We start from the raw sequence: 24,589 nt of genomic DNA, 5'->3' as shown, positions 1-24,589 counted from the left end.
AGGTGTACAAAGCATTGAGAAAATTCCGCAATACAAACGACATCACTGACTTGCAAGACTATCGAGCAAAACGTAACAGTTATAAGATTAAATGCCGTACAAAGAAATCTGAATATATAAATCGTCTAAGATCAGATATTGAATGTATCACTTCCAAGTCATTTTGGTTTTCTCTTAAACGCATTAATTATTCCACTGGTCGGGTTAGATTGACCTCGTCAATTTCATCCGACCAGTGGTCTGAATACTTCAGTACTTTCTTCTACTGTTCAAATGTAGAAGATTTTATTTTAGCAAAGAATATAGAAAATATGATCGATGTAGCCTATGTTTTTCTCCCGACACAAATATGGAAATAGATTGGAACTTTTTAAATGGGATTATTACGGAGAAAAAAATTCGCCAAAGCATAAATTCCGGGCGGTCTTATTGGGGAGTATTTCAAGGCATGAGTAAATATTCTGACTACCTACCTAAACATTATTTTTAATGATATCTTTGACTCTGGTAATTTTCCACATGATTGGGCTAGAGCAATTGTTGTACCCATTCACAAGAAAGGAGATTCAGACAACCCAGGAAACTACAGACCGATTTCGTTACTCAGTGTTTTGGGGAATTTTTTTACTTTCATCTTAAATAAACGGCTGTATTTCTGGGTGGAGGCCCTTCGAAAGGTAGGCGAGGTACAGGCGAGATTTAAACGTGGCTATTCCACTTTTGACAATGTGTTTGTTCTTCAATCTATTGTCCAGAAATTTATAACAAAAAAACGGGGTAAATTCTACTGTGCCTTTGTAGACTTTTCGAAGGCCTTCGACAGAGTAGAGAGACAAAGACTTTGGTATACCTTGTTAAAAGGTGGAATAAGTGGTAAAATGTTCAAAATTTGGGCAAGTATGTATTATCATATCATGTGTGAGGACCGTTGGTGGTTTCACAGATTATTTTGAGTGCCCAATTTATATTTCGAAAAGTGGAAAATGGTAGTAAACATAGAAAAGACAAAGGTTATAGCTTTTAAAAAATCATGATGGCGGTCAATTTATTGCCATCTCAAAAAATACAAGAAAAATAGGTCTTCTGCCCTATATTTTTTTTTTCAAAATTTTCGATTTAATGGTCTTGCCAATATTAACATACGCGGCAGAGATATGTGGTTTTAGGAAATATGACACTTTAGAGCGAGTACAGTATTATGCATGCAGACGATTTCTAGGCATTTCAAACAGAGCTCCGAATAATAGTGTTTTGGGTGATTGTGGGAGATATCCCATTTACTTTTATACAGCAAAGCGGTGTGTGAATTACTGGGCGATATTGGCCAATATGCCACCTTCCAGGTATCCACGCAAATGTTACAATATGTTGTATAACATAGAAGAGTCAGGGTTGAGATCAAAGAATACATGGGTAGCTGAAGTGAAAAACTTGTTATTTCTTTGTAACTTAGATGAAACGTGGCATGCCCAGGAGGTTAAAAATATTAATATATTTATGAATGTTTTTTTTGCGAACGATTCAAATATTTCTTGCATCGTGAATGGGTTGGGGACATATGTACAATGAATAAATTAGAAACTTACAGAGAATTCAAAACTGAAATTACACCCGAGCATTATATATTTTCAGTTAATATCTTTAAACATAGAAGCTATTTAAAATATCAAGATTCTGTTGCTCAGCCCATTGTTTGCTTATTGAAGCTAGCCGAGGAAAAACGGAAAGAGATCAAAGGGTTTGTACTCTCTGTGACTTGAACCAAATTGAAAATGAATATCATTTTCTTTTAGTCTGTGCATTTTTTACAAATCTCAGAAACAAGTACTTACCGTATTTCTTTTATAACCAACCTACTTTTAATAAGTTCATTGACTTATTGAAATCAGAAGATACAAATATTTTGATGCGGCTTACTGCTTTTGTATTTCAAGCCCTAAAGTTAAAGAGCGAATATACAGAATTGTTGTAATATTAATATGATAGTGCGCAAAGTAGCCAAAATAAAAAACATGATCATTTGAACACTGCTATTACAAAATTGGTAGGAGGTAATAAATTTCGAATGAAAGTATTCAAAAATCAGTTTTTGGCTGTTGCAATGACAGTGGTGGGCCATGATTTTTTCCAGTCAGTGACGGTACGACCTACTTGTCAAGTATGAACACAATCAGCCAAACCAAAAAAAATCACAGTAGAGTTCAAAAGCCATTCCCGGTGAACAGTTTTCTCGGTAATGAAAAAGGATATAAACAATTCAAATAGTAAATTTGTGCCCGCACTCAAGCTGAGTAGAAAAAGCTAGGTGTTTTATCTTAAATTTGTAAGAAGAGATACATTTGGCGCGAAGCTATAAAAAAACAAAACAGTTTTTTGGCTGTTGCTATGGCAATGGTGGGCCAATATTTTTCACGATTTTTCCTTAGAACTAGGGTGAAGGTGTGACCTACCTGCCAAGTTTGAGCGAAATCAGCCAAGCCAAAAACAAACACAGAAGAAATAATACCCGAAAACACTAGAAATCATAAACAAAACGAGAAAAGTGATTATAAGGGCAGTCCTAGCGGAGCGGATCGCCAATAATTAATATTTCATTTTTGTTAGTGTATCTTTAATTTTATTTATTAAAATATGTACACATTATATCTAATTGGGGTGGGAATTGCCAAGCCAATTTATAAAATTATTAACAAATATTTGGCATTATCAGAGCATGGGTCTTATTTTTGAACTCCTGCCAGAGCAACTGCACAAATCATAAGGGCAAATTAGTAGCCTCTAAGGATGGTATTCCCAGAATAGCGCAAGTTGTTAAAGAAACATAACACTTTAATTCTCAACAACGATGAAAGGACCAGTTACTGCGATAAAGCCCTACTCCCCGCGAGACCCACCCAATACGAAACCCACTTACCGCTAAAGCCACTTACTGCGAAGCTACTAGTATAACACCACAAAAACCACAAAATAAACCAACGTCTCTACTAACAAGTAACCTGTAGAATACTGTGTGGGTAATATTTTTATATTGATTTTTGTTGCATTTGCAGCAAATAGTTACCAAACATGAGAAATCTATAAGATTGGATATATCTCTCAGCTGGCTTCCACAGTCTGTGGTTACAGCTTCATGTTCCGAGTAATCGCAAGAAATTGACATTACAATAGAAAATAAAAGACTGGCACTGCCATGCAATTAATAGAAAAGGAAATTCCTGGGATTGAAACTTAGACTTTGAAGTCACTGATGTAGGCATTGAATAACGTCAAGTTGGCATAACGAGGTATTTTATTTAATCAACGCTGAACTAGAGGCTCAGCTGAAATTGTTATTAAGTTCGTTGCCATATAATTTGTTTATTTCAATTTCTCCTGAAGTCAAATAGAATACACTGGTGAAAGGATGTTTTTGGGGTGTAGTTTACATTGTGTATGGAGTGGTAGGGTTGGGTTTTATATAATTTGTTCATTTCCAACTCTCATGAAGTCATGTAGAATTTCACTTAATTTATTTTCGATGAAAACTTTTCAAGCATTACGTGTGAATCCAATTTTCACTGTGCATAGTCAAGTCTCAATAGAGTATGAGGGAAATTTTCACTGGAATTTATTTTAGCAGAAAAATGTTTACATTGAAAATGTATTCCGCATTATTACATATGTACTGCAGTTTATTTTGATTCGTCCCTGAAATCGAAGTCGGTATTACCACACCACACATACGCAAAGGAGGTCTGGGAGCAAACAAAGTAGTCCTTTCAAGAGTAGCGTTTTTCGAAACATAGCAGAAATAAACAATATTTAGAAGTACGATATTTTACCCTTGGGTACATGAATATACTTGCTGAGTGAAATGAAATGTGAAGAACAATAATGGAACTTCTAGGCAGTCACTTAGTTTGACTAAAACTTATTTGCATATCACCAATGCAATAATGCTTTTGGTATTTTCACGGTCAATATGCAAATGAGCATGGTATTGGCGATCCACTCCACTACGATTGCCCTTAAAATCTCTGTTGCGTGTCTGTGTGTGATTTCCATTGTTTTCACGTATAAATTCTTCTGTTTTTTTGGGCTTGGCCGATTTCGCTCAAACTTAGCAGGTATGTCAAAAATTGTGCCCACCGTTGCCATAGCAACAGCCAAAACAATGATTTTTGGATAGCTTCGCACTGAATTATTTCCTGCTACAAATATAGGATACAACACCTCAGACATAGCTCATTCTACTCAGCTTGAGTGTGGGCACAAAGTTAATATTTGTAAAATCTGAAAACAAATTCTGACCACTGTTTCCATGGCAACAGCCAAAAACTGATTTTTTGAATAACTTCACGCCAAATGTATCACACCCTACATTTTCATGATTAAAAAGCACGGACGTAGCTCATTCTACTCAGCTTGAATGTGGGCAACAATTTACTGTTTTGTATGCCTATTTTCATTACCGAGAAAATTGACCCCAACATTGGGGTAACTTTTGAACAGCAACGGCTTTTAACTCCTCTGAGATTTTTTCTGGCTAATTTTGTTTATACTTGACAGGCAGGTCGTACCGTCACTAATTGGAAAAACAACCCTGGTCCACAGCTACCATGGCAACAGCCAGAAACTGTTTTTTGAATACTTTCGCCCCAAATGTATTACCTCCTACAAGTCTTGTGATAGCAGTGTTTAAATGATCATGCCTTTTATTTTGGCTACGTTGCGCACCGGTAAGAGATCACCGGCGCCGACATTGTTACTCTGTATCAAAGTAATCCCAGCGCAACTTTGAATTTGGAATGAAATGTAAATGCTGTCCTACATTGGCAACAGCCGATAATATATTGCTTGTTTTTAGAGCTGAGCGGATCGCCAACCAGCCTACCGGCTTGATTTCATTGGCAACCCAACTATTTTTATTTTGTAAACAAATTTTCGTCTTTCTAATTTTCTCCAGTTCAAATCGTTCTGCGACATTTTTGGCATATTAGGTGTACATCACATGAAATACTACGATTGAGAGAACTTGATGTATGTTGACTGAGTTTTATCATAGACCATCAACATCAAAGTACCAGGAGGTTCTGCCATTAATAAATAGGGGTGTTTTCAGTAAAAAACGAATAACCCTGGACTGCACACAACACACTGAATTTAGAAACAAATCGTGTATTATTTACAACAGCAGAATACCACAGAAATATCAGACGAAATATGAAAACACTATATATTGTATTTCAGCCTGAACCCTCTCTATTGCAATTCCAGGAATTAACCCCATATGTGCATCCATTTTCCACCTTGGTATCACCCACCCCTGAAAACAAACAAACAAACAAACGCGTGATGTTACATGCTTCCAAAACTAGGTGCATAGCGAAAGTCAAAATTTCGAGTTTGAAAGTCGAATTTTTGGGGTTTAAAGTCGAAATTTTGAGATTAAAAGTCGAAATTTAGAGATTTAATATTTTTGTCATGGCCTTAATGGGCCTCCGTACTTCCGTACCCATTCACGCTAGTCAATTAGTACGATAAAACGATAACAATTAGACTCTATTTTGAGCGCCAGGAAATATTGAAATGTCCAACCAAAAACACAACGTACAAAGAAACAGTTTATTTGTTTATTTACTGATAGACCAATAAAACTATAGTATTTTGTCTGCCTACATAAACTGCAACTTTCTTTTCCTCTGTTGATTAACGTTCTTAATTCATTACGTAATACGCCACAAATGTGCATTTGAATCCTGACTGAAACAGATTGAATCAGATGTATATTCTGTGTCTGCGGGGCGCACAGGTTCATGTGCACAGTGTCAATCACTCTGGCCATACGGTGTTTAGTACAAAGACGGCGGCGAGTAAATTTACAAACATCTGTTGCATTGTGTAAAACAGGGTGTTTAATCGCGACAAATGTCCTGCAAAAGACGAAAAATAAGTTGTGAACAAGGTAGTCATAGATTCGTTGTGCATTTAACATATTAACATTAGATATGAACACATATTGAATATAATTTATACCCGGGCCGGAACGTCCAAACCAGGGCTGGGTCGTCCTGACACCTCAAAGATTATGCCTTCACTCCGGTGGTAAAAAATAAATCGTTCAATTCACAGTCCCTCTACTATAGAGGGGCAGATAGAGGGTCTGTGTTCAATTGAAAGATTTGTCGATTTGACAGCGGCTGAGCTTCACAACTTCTAGTGAAGTAACGATGACAAATCGGAAACAAATTATAATAATGGTACTAATCAATTTATTTGGTTGGATGATAACTATTTGTTCGAACAAAACGCGGTGAGATTACCTAGAACGAAGACTTGTACGACAATGTCGTGAACGGAAGTAACTCAGACACCTTGATCAGTACTAGTATTGTTTTCTAAGAAAACGGATATGCTATATAGCGCCACCACTTGAAGAAATACGTCGGAAACGGGAGGAGGGAGTTTTATAAAAAGAACAGCCAAAAATAACTCATTTACATACATGCGGGGTCCCAGTCTTCATCTTGAATCTTGGTTGTGCATACTGTTTACAACCATGGCTCAGTTAGCTACTATTTTGTCGGTATTTGCGATATCTTACATTTCTTTAATAATTGTAAGCAGTGGCGAGATTCCAAAAACGTACGACGAGTTATACAACAGCGGCATCGAGGCGTATACATCAGAAGACTGGTATGGGACCATCGACAGTTTAGAAAAAGCTATCGCCGAATTTAAATTCTATCGCTCTAGTCTGGCAACTTGCCGTCTGAGGTGCAACAATGTTACCAGTCAGTTTGAAGACGGCTATTTAGAACAATTCGATGATCTTTTTTTCTTCGATCGCGTTCTGAGAAAAGCAGAATGTTTGACGAGATGCAAGGACAAGTATTTGGGTCATAGACCTGAGCGAATCAGTCAAGAAATCACCAATGACTTCGTGCTCAACGTTCCTTACAGTTATCTGCAAATGGCATATTATAAGGTAAGCTATAACTTGTGTAAATGTGCAAATGTGTTCCTAAATGTCTACTGATGTCTGATTCAAGCAAAATGGCTACAAGGTTCGCTTTTTTGATCGCGTGGACTCTTTGAAACCTGATCCGAACCGGAAGCAAGACGTGGCAAATAATTCTTCAGAGAGAGTCAATTTCCAAGGTAGACATTCCTTTGGAATATATACATACCATGACATCAAACAAATAATTCATTAAACTGTAAATGACTTATTCACAGCCAATCAGCCAGAAAGGTGTAGTGATCAATTTTCTAGAGAATGTTACATGTGCATCCAATATCTAGCTATTTATGTATTGAGAAAGCATGACATTCTTGAGTACTGGACGTTCTGTCCTTCTGGTAGTAACCTTCTGGATGTAACAGACCCCTGTGTGTGACAGAAGTCATTTAATTACGGCGCAGCCAACCTTGAGTGTCTTGTTTAGAAAAGTGTTTGCTACTTTAGTAGCCCATGTAAACAGTTGCTTTATTGTATGCTTGATCATTAAAATGTGACTTATTAATATGTGATGGTCTTTATTGCAATCAAAGGCCTGTGGCCCAAAATACATAAACTATGAATAAAATATAAAGTAACAAAAACAGTAATGTCACACACTGTGTTTATAAATTTCATAACGTAATTTAAGGGAATGAAAAAGGAAGGCTGCAATAAATTGCAATTAATCAATAACAAGGTTTAAAAAAAATATTAATATAGAACATATGGTTAATCACTTTCACCTGGGATAAAATATACATTTCACAATTCAATTAATTATAAGATAAGATAAGCCTAAACAACTTTAACATGATGGCGAATTGAAATCTAGTAATTCCAAACCATTAAAAAAGAATTAATAAAACAGTAATTATTTTTCAAACTTTATCTGTTATAGTTTCAGAAAAAGTTACTATAATACTTTTGGCTCACCAAAGGCATTCCCTTCATTTTTATAATTTATATTTATAAATTTCACAATTCTAATTGAAATAGGGGGTTTCTGTTGGCTGATTCAATACATTGAAACGTTTTCAATTGACATGGTTGTGCACTATGCTTTTTGATTCAACTGCTATTGAAATTTATAAATATTTATGAAGATTAAGGAATGCCTTTTTTATGGAACCTGATGGTTACTACAAGAAAACCTTGGTAAAACATTGTAGAATAGAGTAGACAAGCAGACATTCCATTTTTTCGTTCTAAATTAATTGCTGATTAGTTATGAAAATTACTCAATCATGAATATTCAAATCATAGTTTTGTTGGTGTATTTTGGTGTGTAGCAGGTGAGAACTCAGGAATGATATGACGTTGTGTCAGTAAATCAATAAGAAGGCTATGACTGACTGAATCAACTTCTATAAATTATTATTATTGTTTATCTTTTAATTTTTCCCTGTTAGAAACCCAATTTTAACACACTGTCTGCTAACTTTTTACCAGTTTATTTTGGTATGCTTGTGGAGCTTTCAGCAAGCAATGTGTTGAGTACTTCTGCTGTGACTATTATTTTTTGTTGCAAATATCAATTGTAAGTAAATGTATGTTGTATCTATTTACCTAGACTGACCAAATGGAAAAGGCTGCATCTGCTGCTTATACATTCCTGCTAGCCAATCCTGATGATGTAATGATGAACAGTAACATGGATTGGTACCAGGCTAATTCCGGAATAGAGAACCTAGTTATGGAAGACATGGAGGCTAAGCCGCATCAGGTAACGTAATTTACCATTGGTAATTTCAGTTCACTGCGGCATCTTGCATATTGTGAAAAAGGCATAGGGCCAGACATCCGCCACAAAAATTTGATTTTGAACATGAATTTCTTTTTTTATATCTCATTGTTGAAATGTAGATAATTCAGAGGGGAACGCCATGTTAAGATACTCTTACTTCATCAAAATTGACAATCATGAAATGTTTATAGTTTATTATTATGTTAGGAAATACCAAAAAATTACTTTTGCATTTGTTGAATCTTTGTCATTATGTTACGTTCGATTTCATGCATAACTTTGGATTTTGCAGTAAATTGAAAATGGTCTATTTTTTGTGTATACAGAGAAAACTGCTAAATATTGTAGCAGTGAATATGTCCTTGAGACAGGAAGTCACAGTGACTTTTTGTGAACTTTCACACATGCATTATACTTCTATGGAGCTGTTTTCTAAAGTCTAGCTATATAGAGATAACGAACCACTCTGTTAGTGTTATAGCTTTAGCTTAAAATATGTTAAATATATAGACCATACAATCTATAGTAGGGTTTATGGTTTCCTGAAGACATGCACTGTGGTAATGGCATTTCCAGGTCACTAACTGTTAGCCTTTGCCCTTCTAATAAAACAAAGACCATGCATTGTATATATCGCTGTTGCTCCTTGGTATACGGAGCTTGGCGCTTTGACTGAAGTCATCGTCTGATAGTAATACAGTTCGGCAGGATGTGATGGAAATGAAACAGACATATTGATTGAAAATAAATCACTTCCTTCTTCCTTTGTAAAAATTCTCAATGTCATTTTCGTTTGATTTTTTTTTAATATACAATTCGTACAAGTTTCTTGATTAAAAGTGTGCAGTGCATTCTAAATGTTATTGTCATTTCTTTAGTTACAGAGTGTAGAACAAAACACCCCTAAACAGAACACCTTCTGACAATACATTTACTAATAAATAAATAAATGAACGGTAAACCTTAGGAAAAGGACTTTCTATGGTTTATGAATAAACATACATATCTAAAACCCATCCACATCATAGTACTGATTGCATGCCAAATTTATGATTACTTGAACATTGGAAAAGACAGTTAACACCCTGAATTTGATTAGCCATGCCTCCAAAATGTCCATGGTGCTTCGCGAAGGCCTTTAAGGTATTTAAAATTTTGTTCTTATGTACATATGGTGAAGTTTCCATATTTGTTTTATTATTTTTTGCCTTGCCCGTACCATCAAAGATGGAAGGGAAAGGTATATTAAGGGAAAAATTTTGTCTGGCGTTGTCGTTACTAATTCTAAACTTTACTAATTCTATTCCAAACTTTATCAAACTTGGTCACCTTATTCATCAGTATAAAGTCTTCCCTGAGTTTGAACAACAGATGTCCTTTATGAAAATATCATGCAAAAATTGAGAAAATCTGATAAAATATTTTGACTGTTTCTACTTGACTGATCACTGGAGATACCGTAAAAACTCCCAAAATTCGCCCCCCTCTAAAAATTCGGACACTTAATTATTTGCCGGGTTTCGGTATTTTATTTACCTCCAAATTTTTGACTCCATTAAAAATTGACGACTCATTCTTATTCGAAAATTGCGACCAGTTTTGGTTTTCCCCAAAACGAAAAAAAACAAACGATGTGAGCGTTCAAACGGGACTTTCCCCGAAGGTATGAATCTGGGTTTCTGATTGACTGAGAGATTTTTTTTTATTGGTAACGAAAATATATTCTAAAGAAACGAAGTTTCAAATAAAAACGAACACAAAAATCTTGGCATGCTGCATTTCTGAATTGTTGATTATTACTCAGTAGTGATTATAATAATGTACACAAAATAAATTCGTTGAATTGTTATGAAATACAAATAAAAGTCAACTTAGTTTCGTCGTAAGCGAATGATTCCGGTCTCGTATAAATGTTTGATGCTGTAGGATATCCACCATGTTCTTTTAGGTCAAATAGGTAAAATCGCTAATTAACCAATCAGAAAGCTGGATGATGCCAACGTGTTTAAATTATCATAGCTTATTTAAATATGTTAATGTTATTGAACGCAATGCGGAAGAGATTGATGTTGTAGTACGATCTTTTGGCTTAGATTTTGATGCGAAAACGGCATGATTTTTTTTAAATAAAAAAATTAGTTGTTTTTAAAAAATAAACTGGGCATCTGAAGAATAATTTAACATTGTTCACAGTGATAACAGCTCATTCTCGAAAGGAAGCTTACCCGCTCACGCTAGTCACGATAAAAATCATACACGTGTACTCTTGAATAGACGTCAATGACTACGGTAAAACTTAGACTCTATTTTAGCCGGCAGGAATGATTGAAATGTCCGAAAAATGACGCCAAAATACACCTTAAAAGTCCCATTTTTGACTCCCATGTGCGAAGCACAAAATGGGAGTCTTTGCAGTTAGTGTGTCTGTATGTGTGTATGTGTGTATGTGTGTCCGACTGTTCCACTGCTATCTCAAGAACCATACATCGGTTTTTGATGAAACTTGGTGCATAGATGCTCTGGGCCAATGCGCAGATTTGATTAGGTTTTGGTAAAAATCCATGCTCGTTAATTACCTAATTTGCATGATAATTAGCTAATTTTTAGCTGTTCTATGACTGTTCCACTGATATCTAAAGAACCACTCATTGGATTTTGATGAAACTTGGTACATAGATGCTCTGAACATATGCGCAGATTTGATTAATTTTTGGTAAAAATCTGTGCATATTAATTACCTAATTTGCATGATAATTAGCTATTTTTTAGTGGTTTCATGACTGTTCCACTGATATCTAAACAACCACTCATTGGATTTTGATGAAACTTGGTACATAGATGCTCTGAACTAATGCTAGGTTTTGATTAGTTTTTGGTAATAATCCGTGGATACTAATTACCTAATTTGCATAATGATTAGTCAATTTTCAGTTTTTCCACTGATATCTCAAGTACTAATCATCACATTTCAATGAAACTTGGTACATAGATGTCATACGACACTGCACAGACCTGATAGTTTTTATGGTAATATCAGTACATATTAATTACCTAATTTGCATAATTAATTAATTTTCAGCATTTGATATAAGTAGTTAGCATTACATTTCAATGAAACTTGGTACTTACATACTCAAGGACTATGCAGAGATTGATTGTTTTCGATAAATATTTGTGCATATTAATCACCTAATTTGCATAATTAGTTAATTTTCAGCTTTTCCACTGATATCTCAAGTACTAATCATCGCATTTCAATGAAACTTGGTACATAGATCCTTTAGGACTATGCAGAGACCTGATTAGTCTTAGGGTAAATAATTGTGCATATTAATTACCTAATTTGCATAATTAATTTTCAGCTTTTCTACTGATATCTAAAGTACTAATCATCACATTTCAATGAATCTAGAATTATGCAGACCCAATTAGTTTCCGGTAAATATTTGTGCATATTAATCACCTAATTTGCATAATTAACCAATTTTAAGCTTTCACACTGATATCTAAAGTACCGTAAAAACTCCAAAATTTCGACCGGTTTTAAATAATTGGTGTTAGAAATGTGATGTGTTTTTAGAGTCAAAATTAAGGTGCATTTTCGGACGGTCGAATTTTTCAGAATAGAAATCAGCAAATGAAAAAATGGGGATGATAGACAGTGCTTCATTAGTTTTTAGCTCCGCTGTCGACTTTGTCGAGCGGAGCTTATCATATGAGTGATTGTCCGTCGTCGTCGTCTGTCGTCCGTGTCAATGTTTTACTTTTTCGACTTCTTCTTGAAAACTACAAGCCTGAATGCTTTGATACTTGGTGTATATGTACCTTGGGTAGACCTCTCTTAGGTTTGTTCATTTCATGTTGATATCTTCAATTCTCTAATTTTGGTGAATATTTTTGTCATTTTTTGTAAAAAGTGATATTTTCGACTTCTTGTTAAAAACCGCAAGTGCAAATGCTTTGATATTACATATATAGGTACTACATGTGGACCTCTCTCAGATTTGTTAATTTTGTAATGATATCTTTAATTCTTTAATTTTGGTGAATATTTTTGTCATTTTTGGTAAAAAGTGATATTTTCGACCTCTTGTTGAAAACCGCAAGTCCAATTGCTTTGATATCACATATATAGGTACTACATGTGGACCTCTCTCAGATTTGTTCATTTCATAATGATATCTTTAATTCTCTAATTTTGGTAAATATTTTTGTCATTTTTGGTAAAAAGTGATATTTTCGACTTCTTGTTGAAAACCGCAAGTCCAATTGCTTTGATATTACATACTGTAAAATGACTAATTTTCACTGGGTTTAAATTTCACTGATTTACCATTTCAGGCATATTCAGTGGGTTTTAAATTCACGGTTTCGTCATTTAGTTAATGTGTTCTATGCTAAATTTTACATATTCACTGTGTTTTAATTTAGCGCATTTTTCCAGTCAGCGAAATAAGCTAAATTAAAACACAGTGAATAATTACCCCCTTTACAGTATATAGGTACTACATGTGGACCTCTCTCAGATTTGTTCATTTCATAATGATATCTTTAATTCTCTAATTTTGGTGAATATTTTTGTCATTTTTGGTAAAAATTGATATTTTCGACTTCTTGTTGAAAACCGCAAGTCCAATTGCTTTGATATTACATATATAGGTACTACATGTGGACCTCTCTCAGATTTGTTCATTTCATAATGATATCTTCAATTCTCTAATTTTGGTAAATATTTTTGTAATTTTTGATACAAAGTGATATTTTCAACTTCTTGTTAAAAACCGCAAGTCCAATTGCTTTGATATTACATATATAGGTACTACCGGTATGTGTGGACCTCTCTCAGATTTGTTCATTTTGTAATGATATCTTTAATTCTCTAATTTTGGTGAATATTTTTTTAATTTTTGGTAAAAAGTAATATTTTCGACTTCTTGTTAAAAACTTCAAGTCCAATTGCTTTGATATTACATATATAGGTACTACATGTGGACCTCTCTCAGATTTGTTCATTTTGTAATGATATCTTTAATTCTCTAATTTTGGTGAATATTTTTGTCATTTTTGGTAAAAAGTGATATTTTCGACTTCTTGTTGAAAACCGCAAGTCCAATTCCTTTGATATTACATATATAGGTACTACATGTGGACCTCTCTCAGATTTGTTCATTTCATAATGATATCTTTAATTCTCTAATTTTGGTGAATATTTTTGTCATTTTTGGTAAAAAGTGATATTTTCGACTTCTTGTTGAAAACCGCAAGTCCAATTGCTTTGATATTACATATATAGGTACTACATGTGGACCTCTCTCAGATTTGTTCATTTCATAATGATATCTTCAATTCTCTAATTTTGGTAAATATTTTTGTAATTTTTGATAAAAAGTGATATTTTCAACTTCTTGTTAAAAACCGCAAGTCCAATTGCTTTGATATTACATATATAGGTACTACCGGTATGTGTGGACCTCTCTCAGATTTGTTCATTTTGTAATGATATCTTTAATTCTCTAATTTTGGTGAATATTTTTGTAATTTTTGGTATAAAGTGATATTTTCGACTTCTTGTTGAAAACTGCAAGTCCAATTGCTTTGATATTACATATATAGGTACTACATGTGGACTTCTCTCAGATTTGTTCATTTTGTAGTGATATCTTTAATTTTCTAATTTTGGTGAATATTTTTGTCATTTTTGGTAAAAAGTAATATTTTCGACTTCTTGTTAAAAACTGCAAGTCCAATTGCTTTGATATTACATATGTATTCATGTGAAATTTTTACTCAGTTATATTCCTGACAAGTAGACCCTTGTCATTGTTAGATAACTATAGGATTGTTGTGCAAACCATTATCAAAAAAGCAAATAAATCTAATTTTATTTCAAACCAATTTTATACATATAGGTACTACATGTGGACCTCTCTCAGATTTGTTCATTTTCTAATGATATCTTCTGTTCTTTAATTGCCATGTGCATTGCTAACAGCGGAGCTATCTCAGCCGACAGGCTGCTTGTTAAAAAATGCAATGTCCGTCAATTGACGTAAACTTCCTCATGTTTCACGGTAAAAGCAAAGGTCGTGGCCGAGTTGTAACTCAAAATCTAAACAAAGTCATCAATCAGTGAGTATTATGACAAGCAAAACAAAACATCAAGACGCGGAGAAGAGGTCAGCACAAAACTAATAGGTCAAAAGACAAAGCTGTCTCGCACTACCTAGGAAAACTTGCGAATGTTCGAAGTACAGGTACCCATTGGACAAAAGATACATGGAAGTTTAGCAAACTATCTCCCCGACCCAGTGCAATGTATCCGGTTAGAATCAAAGCTCACGTGTCCCTTATTTGAGGGACCAAATTCTGCCGTAAATTCGCCCTTGGAATAAAAAATAAAATGGGATTTAAGAAAATAAAATGGGACTTTTCAGGTGTATTTTGGCGTCATTTTTCGGACATTTCAATCAATCCTGCCGGCTAAAATAGAGTAAGTTTTACCGTAGTCATTGACGTCTGTCTATTCAAGAGTACACGTGTATGATTTTTATCGTGACTAGCGTGAGCGGGTAAGCTTCCTTTCGAGAATGAGCTGTTATCACTGTGAACAATGTTAAATTATTCTTCAGATGACCAGTTTATTTTTTAAAAGCAACTAATTTTTTTATTTAAAAAAAATCATGCCGTTTTCGCATCAAAATCCAAGCCAAAATATCGTACTACAACATCAATCTCTTCCGCATTGCGTTCAATAACATTAACATATTTAAATAAGCTATGATAATTTAAACACGTTGGCATCATCCAGCTTTTTGATTGGTTAATTAGCGATTTGACCTATTTGACCTAAGAGAACATGGCGGATATCCTACAGCATCAATCGTTTATACGAGATCGGAATCATTCGCTTACGATGAAACTAAGTTGACTTTTATTTGTATTTCATAACCATTCAACAAATTTATTTTGTGTACATTATTATAATCACTACTGAGTACAGTAATAATCAACAATTCAGAAACGCAGCATGCCGAGATTTTTGTGTTCGTTTTTATTTGAAACTTCATTTATTTAGAATATATTTTCGTTACCAATAAAATAAAAATCTCTCAGTCAATCAGAAACCCGGATTCATGCCTTCGAGGAAGGTCCCGTTTGAACGCTCACATCGGTTTTTTTTTCGTTTGGGGGAAAACTAAAACTGGTCGCATTTTTCGAATAAGAATGAGTCGGCAATTTTTAGTGGAGTCGAAAATTTGGAGGTAAATAAAACACCGAAACCCGGCAAATAAATAAGTGTCCGAATTTTTAGAGGGGTTGAAATTTTGGAGTTTTCACGGTGCTAATTATTCCATTTCAATGAAACTTAGTACAAAGATGCTCTAGGACAATGTACAAACCTAATTAGTTTGGGGTAAAAATCTGTTCATATTAATTCCCTAATAAGCATAATAATTCATAATTTTTTGGTTCTAATCACATTTCAATTAAACTTGGAGACATAGATTTTCTGTTACATTGCGCAGACCTCATTAGTTTTACACTCAAATCTGGTCATATTAATTTTCTGATTTGCATAATTAGTTTTCAGCTGAGGAATTTCGAATTATATTTAATGTGTCTCCAATACTCTCAGCACATGGGAGTTCTTTCTAAGCTTTCTTTGATATTTTCTTAAATCCCATTTTAGTTTTTTAATCCAAGGGCGAATTTACGGCAGAATCTGGTCCCTCAAATAAGGGACACGTGAGCTTTGATTCTAACCGGATACATTGCACTGGGTCGGGGAGATAGTTTGCTAAACTTCCATGTATCTTTTGTCCAATGGGTACCTGTACTTCGAACATTCGCAAGTTTTCCTAGGTAGTGCAAGACAGCTTTGTCTTTTGACCTAATTTTGTGCTGACCTCTTCTCCGCGTCTTGATGTTTTGTTTTGTTAGACTTATGTTTTGCCCTGTGTGCGTCCGTCCGTCCGTGCGTCCGTCTGTCCGTGATCACCTGTATCTCGAACATGCATGGACCGATTAAGTTCAAACTTCACTCATACATCACACATTATATGGGACATATGCACATGCATTTTTTTCATGATCCGATTAACGATAGCCGAATAGCGGCCATTTTAAGGCTGAAAATGCATCAAAATCGCACATTTTCACCATTCCGGACCCGTATCTCAGTTATGCATGGATGGATTTTGTTCAAATTTGGTACATACATTAAACATAATAGGACCTTGATGCACGTCTTTTTTTTTTCGGATCAAGTTCGAAATGGCCGACTGGCGGCCATTTTGTTAAAGAATTCAGTTCTGGATCCGTATCCAGTGTTCTCCCCACATAGAACAAAGCATGGCGGTACCGCCATGCTTGGCGACCCGGCCGCCACGCTTGGGCTCGGACCGCCATGCTTACAACTTCACCGCCATGCTAATAGGATGCATTGTTTACATCCTTTTGACCTGCTCACACGTACCACTGCATAAATTATCACCGTCTACGCCACGGGGGTTTGAACTTGCCGAGACGAATTAAACAGTCCCATTGTTAAACACCTGTGAAGTACAGACGCTGTCAATGGGGAACAAATCGTCACTCAAGTTGCAAACACCGAGATCTATACGACTAAACATGTAAAGGAAAAATAGGTGATGCCGCCCGGCTAAAACGTACAATCACCGCTAGCACAGCACAGAAACGGAAGCGTGTAGAAACACGGAAACGGCGTGAGGCTGGTTTTGATGAATCGTGGAAAAAGACATTTCCCTGGTTAAGGTCAATTGTTCAGGTAAGATTTCGTAATTTTAGAAATAAAATGCCAGTGTGTGTATGTTTTGCCGATCGTAAGAACACCAAACATGGTAGGCCTACACCGATTTCAATCAACATCTTAGACACGAGGCTGGTATAGACACGACATGAAAAAAAAAACATCACTCGTTACTGTCAACCTTTTTTTAGATTATTTATGGATATCTTCATAGATTAATGGGTACGCGTATGTTATAATTTGTCCAAGCAAAAAAAAAATCGAATTTTGTAATCTTCCGGTCACATGTTGACCTGTGCAGGTTTTTCCAAGATGGCGGCCTGTCAACGTCTTGCGAACGACAGCTGCTATCATCACGCGCTATGATCGATGGAATCCCGATTTCTATACATAATTCTATCGTTACGTTTTAATTTTAATTGAATAGTGACCTCATGTTTTTTTTCCTCGAAATTCCCGAGTCTCCTTGTCGTTGACCTGACAAAACCAACATGTAAACAACATGTTTTGCAGACGAAATGCTATCCATACGGCACTGGGTTCCCGATCGTGGCACAATTCAATCGTTATGTTTACATTTATTTGAACCTCAATCCTCATTGTTGTTTTTTTTATTATTTTTCATTTTTTCCCACTAGGAATGTTGTGCAGTTAATGCTCAAAGCACGTCTATGACGAGTTTAACTACAGTAAGGCAGCCAATGTTTGGAGCACAACAAAGTCAGAAGGATTAGTTTAGACTAAGTTTTATGGAACAGTTCACATTAAATGACGATCTTGTCAAATTATGGTATATTATGGAAAGTATTATGTAATTTAAATAAATTCTCTCATACATTTTAATACTGTCTTGTATGTTTGTTTTTGTGAGAGTGAATCCTGAAAAATATGCAAATTAGTATGCAAATTAGCATGCAAATTAGACCGCCATGCTTGCCTCTGAGCCTGGGGAGAACACTGGTATCCAAGACATGTCTGGATTGATCAAGTTCAAACTTCACACACACATGGTACATCATGTCACAAATAGATATGTGCATTTGTTTCATGATCTGCTTAACAATAGCGGAATGATGGCCATTTTAAGGCCGAAAATGCATTAAAATCACGTATTTTCACAATTCCAGAACCGGATCTCAGTCATGCATGGATGGATTTTGTTCAGATTTAGCACAATGTGTTGTACATATGCAGGTGCATTTCGGTCATGATCTGCATTGAATGTATATGTCACTCAAATATGAACGGAACGGGGACGTGTCATTGACAATGACTTGTTTTCCTTGTCATAATACTCACTGATTGATGACTTTGTTTTGATTTTGAGTTGTTTAGCGTACGACCTTTGCTTTTACCGTGAAACATGGGGAAGTTTACGTCAATTGACGGACATTGCATTATTTTAAAAACTAACGAAGCACACTGTCCATCATCCCCATTTTTTTATTTGCTGATTTCTATTCTGAAAAATTTGACCGTCCGAAAATGCACCTTAATTTTGACTCTAAAAACATGTCACATCTCTAACACAAACTATTTAAAACCGGTCGAAATTTTGGAGTTTTTACGGTACACATCAAAGGTCACTGATCTCAGTGGAAATATGCATTGTTGTATGTGTTCAATGAAGCAAATGATTTATCTTGTAATTCCTCAGCTCCTGAGAGCGAGGTTATTTGTAGATATGTAGGCAATCGCCACTGTGTCTGCGGAAGTACTATGGGAGATTGCATGATGGGAGTGAACAGTCTTTTCATCAGTAAGATAATTTTAGAAAAGTGAAAACAAGAGTGACTGTGAAATAAAGGTTGGTTTTAAATATAAAATATCATGGAATCTGGATGAAATAATGAAAGGAAATTGAACGGGTATGAAAAGGCAGTAAATGTGGCAAGAATGCAAGGTCAGAATCCGGGGGGGGGGGGGGGGGGTGTCAAAATACGTCACAATACATCCATCATCATCCATCGGCTGTCAACAACTATGGATGCGGTAAAAGTCTTGGTTTGCAGTTTGCGTGAATGGCCGGGGGAAAAAATCATGCCAATTCTGTGCTTCAGTAACAGTATTTGCTGCTTTTTTGTGCAATGGAAATTAATTCAAGAAATGGTCATTTCCTTCTAGTAAACAAAACAACCCATGGACGTTTTTCTTGAGAAATTGACAGTCGTTGTTGTGAAGCAATGGACATACTTCTTCAGGGTATCATGGGTAGTTTTGATTATTAGAAGAGGGAAACTGCTGCTTTATGGAAGAGCAAATTTCAATGACATTGGCCACAGTAGTTATAAATCGATGTTGGTTTTAATTGGTGTCATCTGGTGTAGAAGTAATAACATTACGATGTTTTCAAGTTTAATAGTAAATTATTAATATTAAGAAATTAATAGTAAATGGTAGACTCTCTTTTGAATAACATCAACCTGTCTAACCTGGTTGACAACAATGAAATTCTAACAGCAAGGCAATTAGGACAAATTAAAAAAATATACAAACATCATTTATATCAACTTGGAAAAGTGAATTACAAAACGACAATCAATCAAAACAAAATTAAATATAAATAAATTAAGAACATACAGAGAAGTAAAAAACAAATTTGCTTTTGAAACCTACCTTATTGCCCTGCAAAATATTGAGATGCGCGAAAATTTAAATAATTCCGCCTCAGTGACCATAACATGAAAACTGAGACTGACAGACATAACAGAATACCCCTTGCTAGATTATGTAACCTTTGTGATCGGAATCAAGTAGAAGATGAGTATCACCTAATGATGTCATGCAAAAGTTATACCCCCGATAGAAATGTCTTATTTGAAATGGCAAAAACCAAAATTTGTCATCAAAGACACAATTCATAGTCTTGCTAAACAACAGTGGTCTAACACTCCCTGTAGCAAGGTACCTAAAGAAGTGTTCTGAAATATGACAGCAACCCCAGTGACAATTTTCTTTCCCAGTTAAGTTTTGCATTTTTTCTATCTTTTTATTAGTCCTCGTTCGGACATAGTCCGAAAACGGGGACTTATGTTTTGCCCTGTGTGCGTCCGTCCGTGCGTCCGTTATCACCTGTATCTCGAACATGCATGGACCGATTAAGTTCAAACTTCACTCATACATCACACATTATATGGGACATATGCACATGCATTTTTTTCATGATCCGATTAACGATAGCCGAATAGCGGCCATTTTAAGGCCGAAAATGCATCAAAATCGCACTTTTTCACCATTCCGGACCCGGATCTCAGTTATGCATGGACGGATTTTGTTCAAATTTGGTACATACATTAAACATAATAGGACCTTGATGCACGTCATTTTTTTTTTTCGGATCAAGTTCGAAATGGCCGACTGGCGGCCATTTTGTTTTAAAGAATTCAGTTCTGGATCCGTATCCGAGACATGTCTGGATTGATCAAGTTCAAACTTCACACACACAAGGTACATCATGTCATAAATATGTATGTGCATTTGTTTCATGATCTCATTATCGATAGCCAAATGGCGGCCGCTTTAAGGCCGAAAATGCATTGAAATCGCACATTTTCACCATTCCGAACCCGGATCTCAGTTATGCATGGACGGATTTTGTTCAAATTTGGTACATACATTAAACATAATAGGACCTTGATGCACGGCATTTTTTTTTTTGGATCGGGTTTGAAATGGCCGACTGTCGGCCATTTTGTTTTAAAGAATTCAGTTCTGGATCCGTATCTGAGACATGCCTGGATTGATCGAGTTCAAACTTCACACACACAAGGTACATCATGTCACAAATATGTATGTGCATTTGTTTCATGATCTCATTAACGATAGCCAAATGGCGGCCGCTTTAAGGCCGAAAATGCATTGAAATCGCACATTTTAACCATTTCGAACCCGGATCTCAGTTATGCATGGATGGATTTTGTTCAAATTTGGTACATACATTAAACATAATAGGACCTTGATGCACGTCATTTTTTTTTTGGATCAAGTTCGAAATGGCCGACTGGCAGCCCATTTTGTTTTAAAGAATTCAGTTCTGGATCCGTATCCGAGACATGTCTGGATTGATCAAGTTCAAACTTCACACACACATGGTACATTGTACATCATGTCACAAATAGATATGTACATTTGTTTCATGATCCGCTTAACAATAGCTGAATGATGGCCATTTTAAGGCCGAAAATGCATCAAAATCACGTATTTTCACAATTCCGGAACCGGATCTCAGTCATGCATGGATGGATTTTGTTCAGATTTAGTACAATGTGTTGTACATATACAGGTGCATTTCGGTCATGATCTGCTTTGAATGTATATGTCACTCAAATATGAACGGAACGGGGACGTGTCATTGACAATGACTTGTTGTATAATAATTTAGTCTTAATATACAGTAATGTATTAGCTTTAATGTCTTCAAGTTGTTTGTATTTGCACAATGTGAAAGAGGGGCTTATTGTCAAAAAGTACTAGTATATGGGTGGTGGTAAAATATCGGTTAATAATATCCTGGAAACTGTACAGAAAATCAAAGACTTTCATTATTTTTTGTTCATAGTTTTTCTAAATTTCAGTTTTTATTGTTCATAATTATTTACAGCAATAACACTTTATTTCTATTGTGAAACCAGACATGTATGGATATGTGCGAGTATGTTTCATGAGTTAATAGGCCACTTCTTTATATCCCACAATGTCTGGTAATTCTAACTAACTACTATTTCGCAAAATTTGCGTAGCCTTGCTTCTACTTCCATATTGTCCTTAATAGTGAAGGTTTATGCAGATATATTGTAAATTACACAGAGGTAACATTACAATACATTTCCCTTCACCTTCCCCTGTATTACATAACAATCTTTGAGCTGAGGCAGTTATGGTTCTACAACCATCACCAGTTCTCTTGTAATATCCTTGGTAATGTATCTCAGAATCCCATACTGGGTTTCAAAACCAACTCGGTGTTCTCCCCAGGCTCAGAGGCAAGCATGGCGGTCTAATTTGCATGCTAATTTGCATACTAATTTGCATATTTTTCAGGATTCACTCTCACAAAAACAAACATACAAGACAGTATTAAAATGTATGAGAGAATTTATTTAAATTACATAATACTTTACATAATATACCATAATTTGACAAGATCGTCATTTAATGTGAACTGTTCCATAAAACTTAGTCTAAACTAATCCTTCTGACTTTGTTGTGCTCCAAACATTGGCTGCCTTACTGTAGTTAAACTCGTCATAGACGTGCTTTGAGCATTAACTGCACAACATTCCTAGTGGGAAAAAATGAAAAATAATAAAAAAACAACAATGAGGATTGAGGTTCAAATAAATGTAAACATAACGATTGAATTGTGCCACGATCGGGAACCCAGTGCCGTATGGATAGCATTTCGTCTGCAAAACATGTTGTTTACATGTTGGTTTTGTCAGGTCAACGACAAGGAGACTCGGGAATTTCGAGAAAAAAAAAACATGAGGTCACTATTCAATTAAAATTAAAACGTGACGATAGAATTATGTATAGAAATCGGGATTCCATCGATCATAGCGCGTGATGATAGCAGCTGTCGTTCGCAAGACGTTGACAGGCCACCATCTTGGAAATACCTACACAGGTCAACATGTGACCGGAAAATTACAAAATTCGATTTTTTTTTTTGCTTGGACAAATTATAACATACGCGTACCCATTAATCTATGAAGATATCCATAAATAATCTAAAAAAAGTTGACAGTAACGAGTGATGTTTTTTAGCTCCGCTGTCGACTTTGTCGAGCGGAGCTTATCATATGAGTGATTGTCCGTCGTCGTCGTCCGTCGTCTCCGTCGTCCGTGTCAATGTTTTACTTTTTCGACTTCTTCTTGAAAACTACAAGCCTAAATGCTTTGATACTTGGTGTATATGTACCTTGGGTAGACCTCTCTTAGGTTTGTTCATTTCATGTTGATATCTTTAATTCTCTAATTTTGGTGAATATTTTTGTCATTTTTGGTAAAAACTGATATTTTCGACTTCTTGTTAAAAACCGCAAGTGCAATTGCTTTGATATTACATATATAGGTACTACATGTGGACCTCTCTCAGATTTGTTCATTTCGTGATGATATCTTCAATTCTCTAATTTTGGTGAATATTTTTGTCATTTTTGGTAAAAACTGATATTTTCGACTTCTTGTTAAAAACCGCAAGTGCAATTGCTTTGACATTACATATATAGGTACTACATGTGGACCTCTCTCAGATTTGTTCATTTTGTAATGATATCTTTAATTCTCTAATTTTGGTGAATATTTTTGTCATTTTTGGTAAAAACTGATATTTTCGACTTCTTGTTAAAAACCACAAGTGCAATTGCTTTGATATTACATATATAGGTACTACATGTGGACCTCTCTCAGATTTGTTCATTTTGTAATGATATCTTTAATTCTCTAATTTTGGTGAATATTTTTGTCATTTTTGGTAAAAACTGATATTTTCGACTTCTTGTAAAAAACCGCAAGTGCAAATGCTTTGATATTACATATATAGGTACTACATGTGGACCTCTCTCAGATTTGTTCATTTTGTAATGATATCTTTAATTCTCTATTTTTGGTGAATATTTTTTGTCAATTTTTGGTGAAAAGTGATATTTTCGACTTCTTGTTAAAAACCGCAAGTCCAATTGCTTTGATACTACATATATAGGTACTACATGTGGACCTCTCTCAGATTTGTTTATTTCGTGATGATATCTTCAATTCTCTAATTTTGGTGAATATTTTTGTCATTTTTGGTAAAAAGTGATATTTTCGACTTCTTGTTGAAAACTGTAAGTCCGATTGCTTTGATACTATTCATATTGTTCATTTTCTAATGATGTCTTCAGTTCTTTAATTGAAATGTGCATTGCTAACAGCGGAGCTATCTCAGCCGATAGGCTGCTTGTTTTTTCATGTCGTGTCTATACCAGCCTCGTGTCTAAGATGTTGATTGAAATCGGTGTAGGCCTACCATGTTCGGTGTTCTTACGATCGGCAAAACATACACACACTGGCATTTTATTTCTAAAATTACGAAATCTTACCTGAACAATTG

The 24,589-nt window shown here is 35.2% G+C and overlaps 1 protein-coding gene across 1 annotated transcript in view; it reads left to right on the top strand.

The window, feature by feature from the left end:
* Positions 1–6,523: 6,523 nt before the first annotated feature.
* LOC100313646 (leprecan-like protein) overlaps positions 6,524–24,589 on the top strand; it is a 52,352-nt gene continuing 34,286 nt past the window's right edge. The window contains exons 1-2 of the mRNA NM_001168106.1: positions 6,524–6,967; positions 8,553–8,705. Of these exons, the coding sequence (NP_001161578.1) occupies positions 6,539–6,967; positions 8,553–8,705 (582 nt within the window). The 5' untranslated portion in view covers positions 6,524–6,538. The remainder of the gene's footprint in view (positions 6,968–8,552; positions 8,706–24,589) is intronic.

This window comes from Saccoglossus kowalevskii, chromosome 7, assembly GCF_978046115.1.
Source record: "Saccoglossus kowalevskii chromosome 7, keSacKowa6.1, whole genome shotgun sequence".
Taxonomy (NCBI): Eukaryota; Metazoa; Hemichordata; class Enteropneusta; family Harrimaniidae; genus Saccoglossus; species Saccoglossus kowalevskii.
This window is presented reverse-complemented; position numbering and strand designations above follow the sequence as displayed.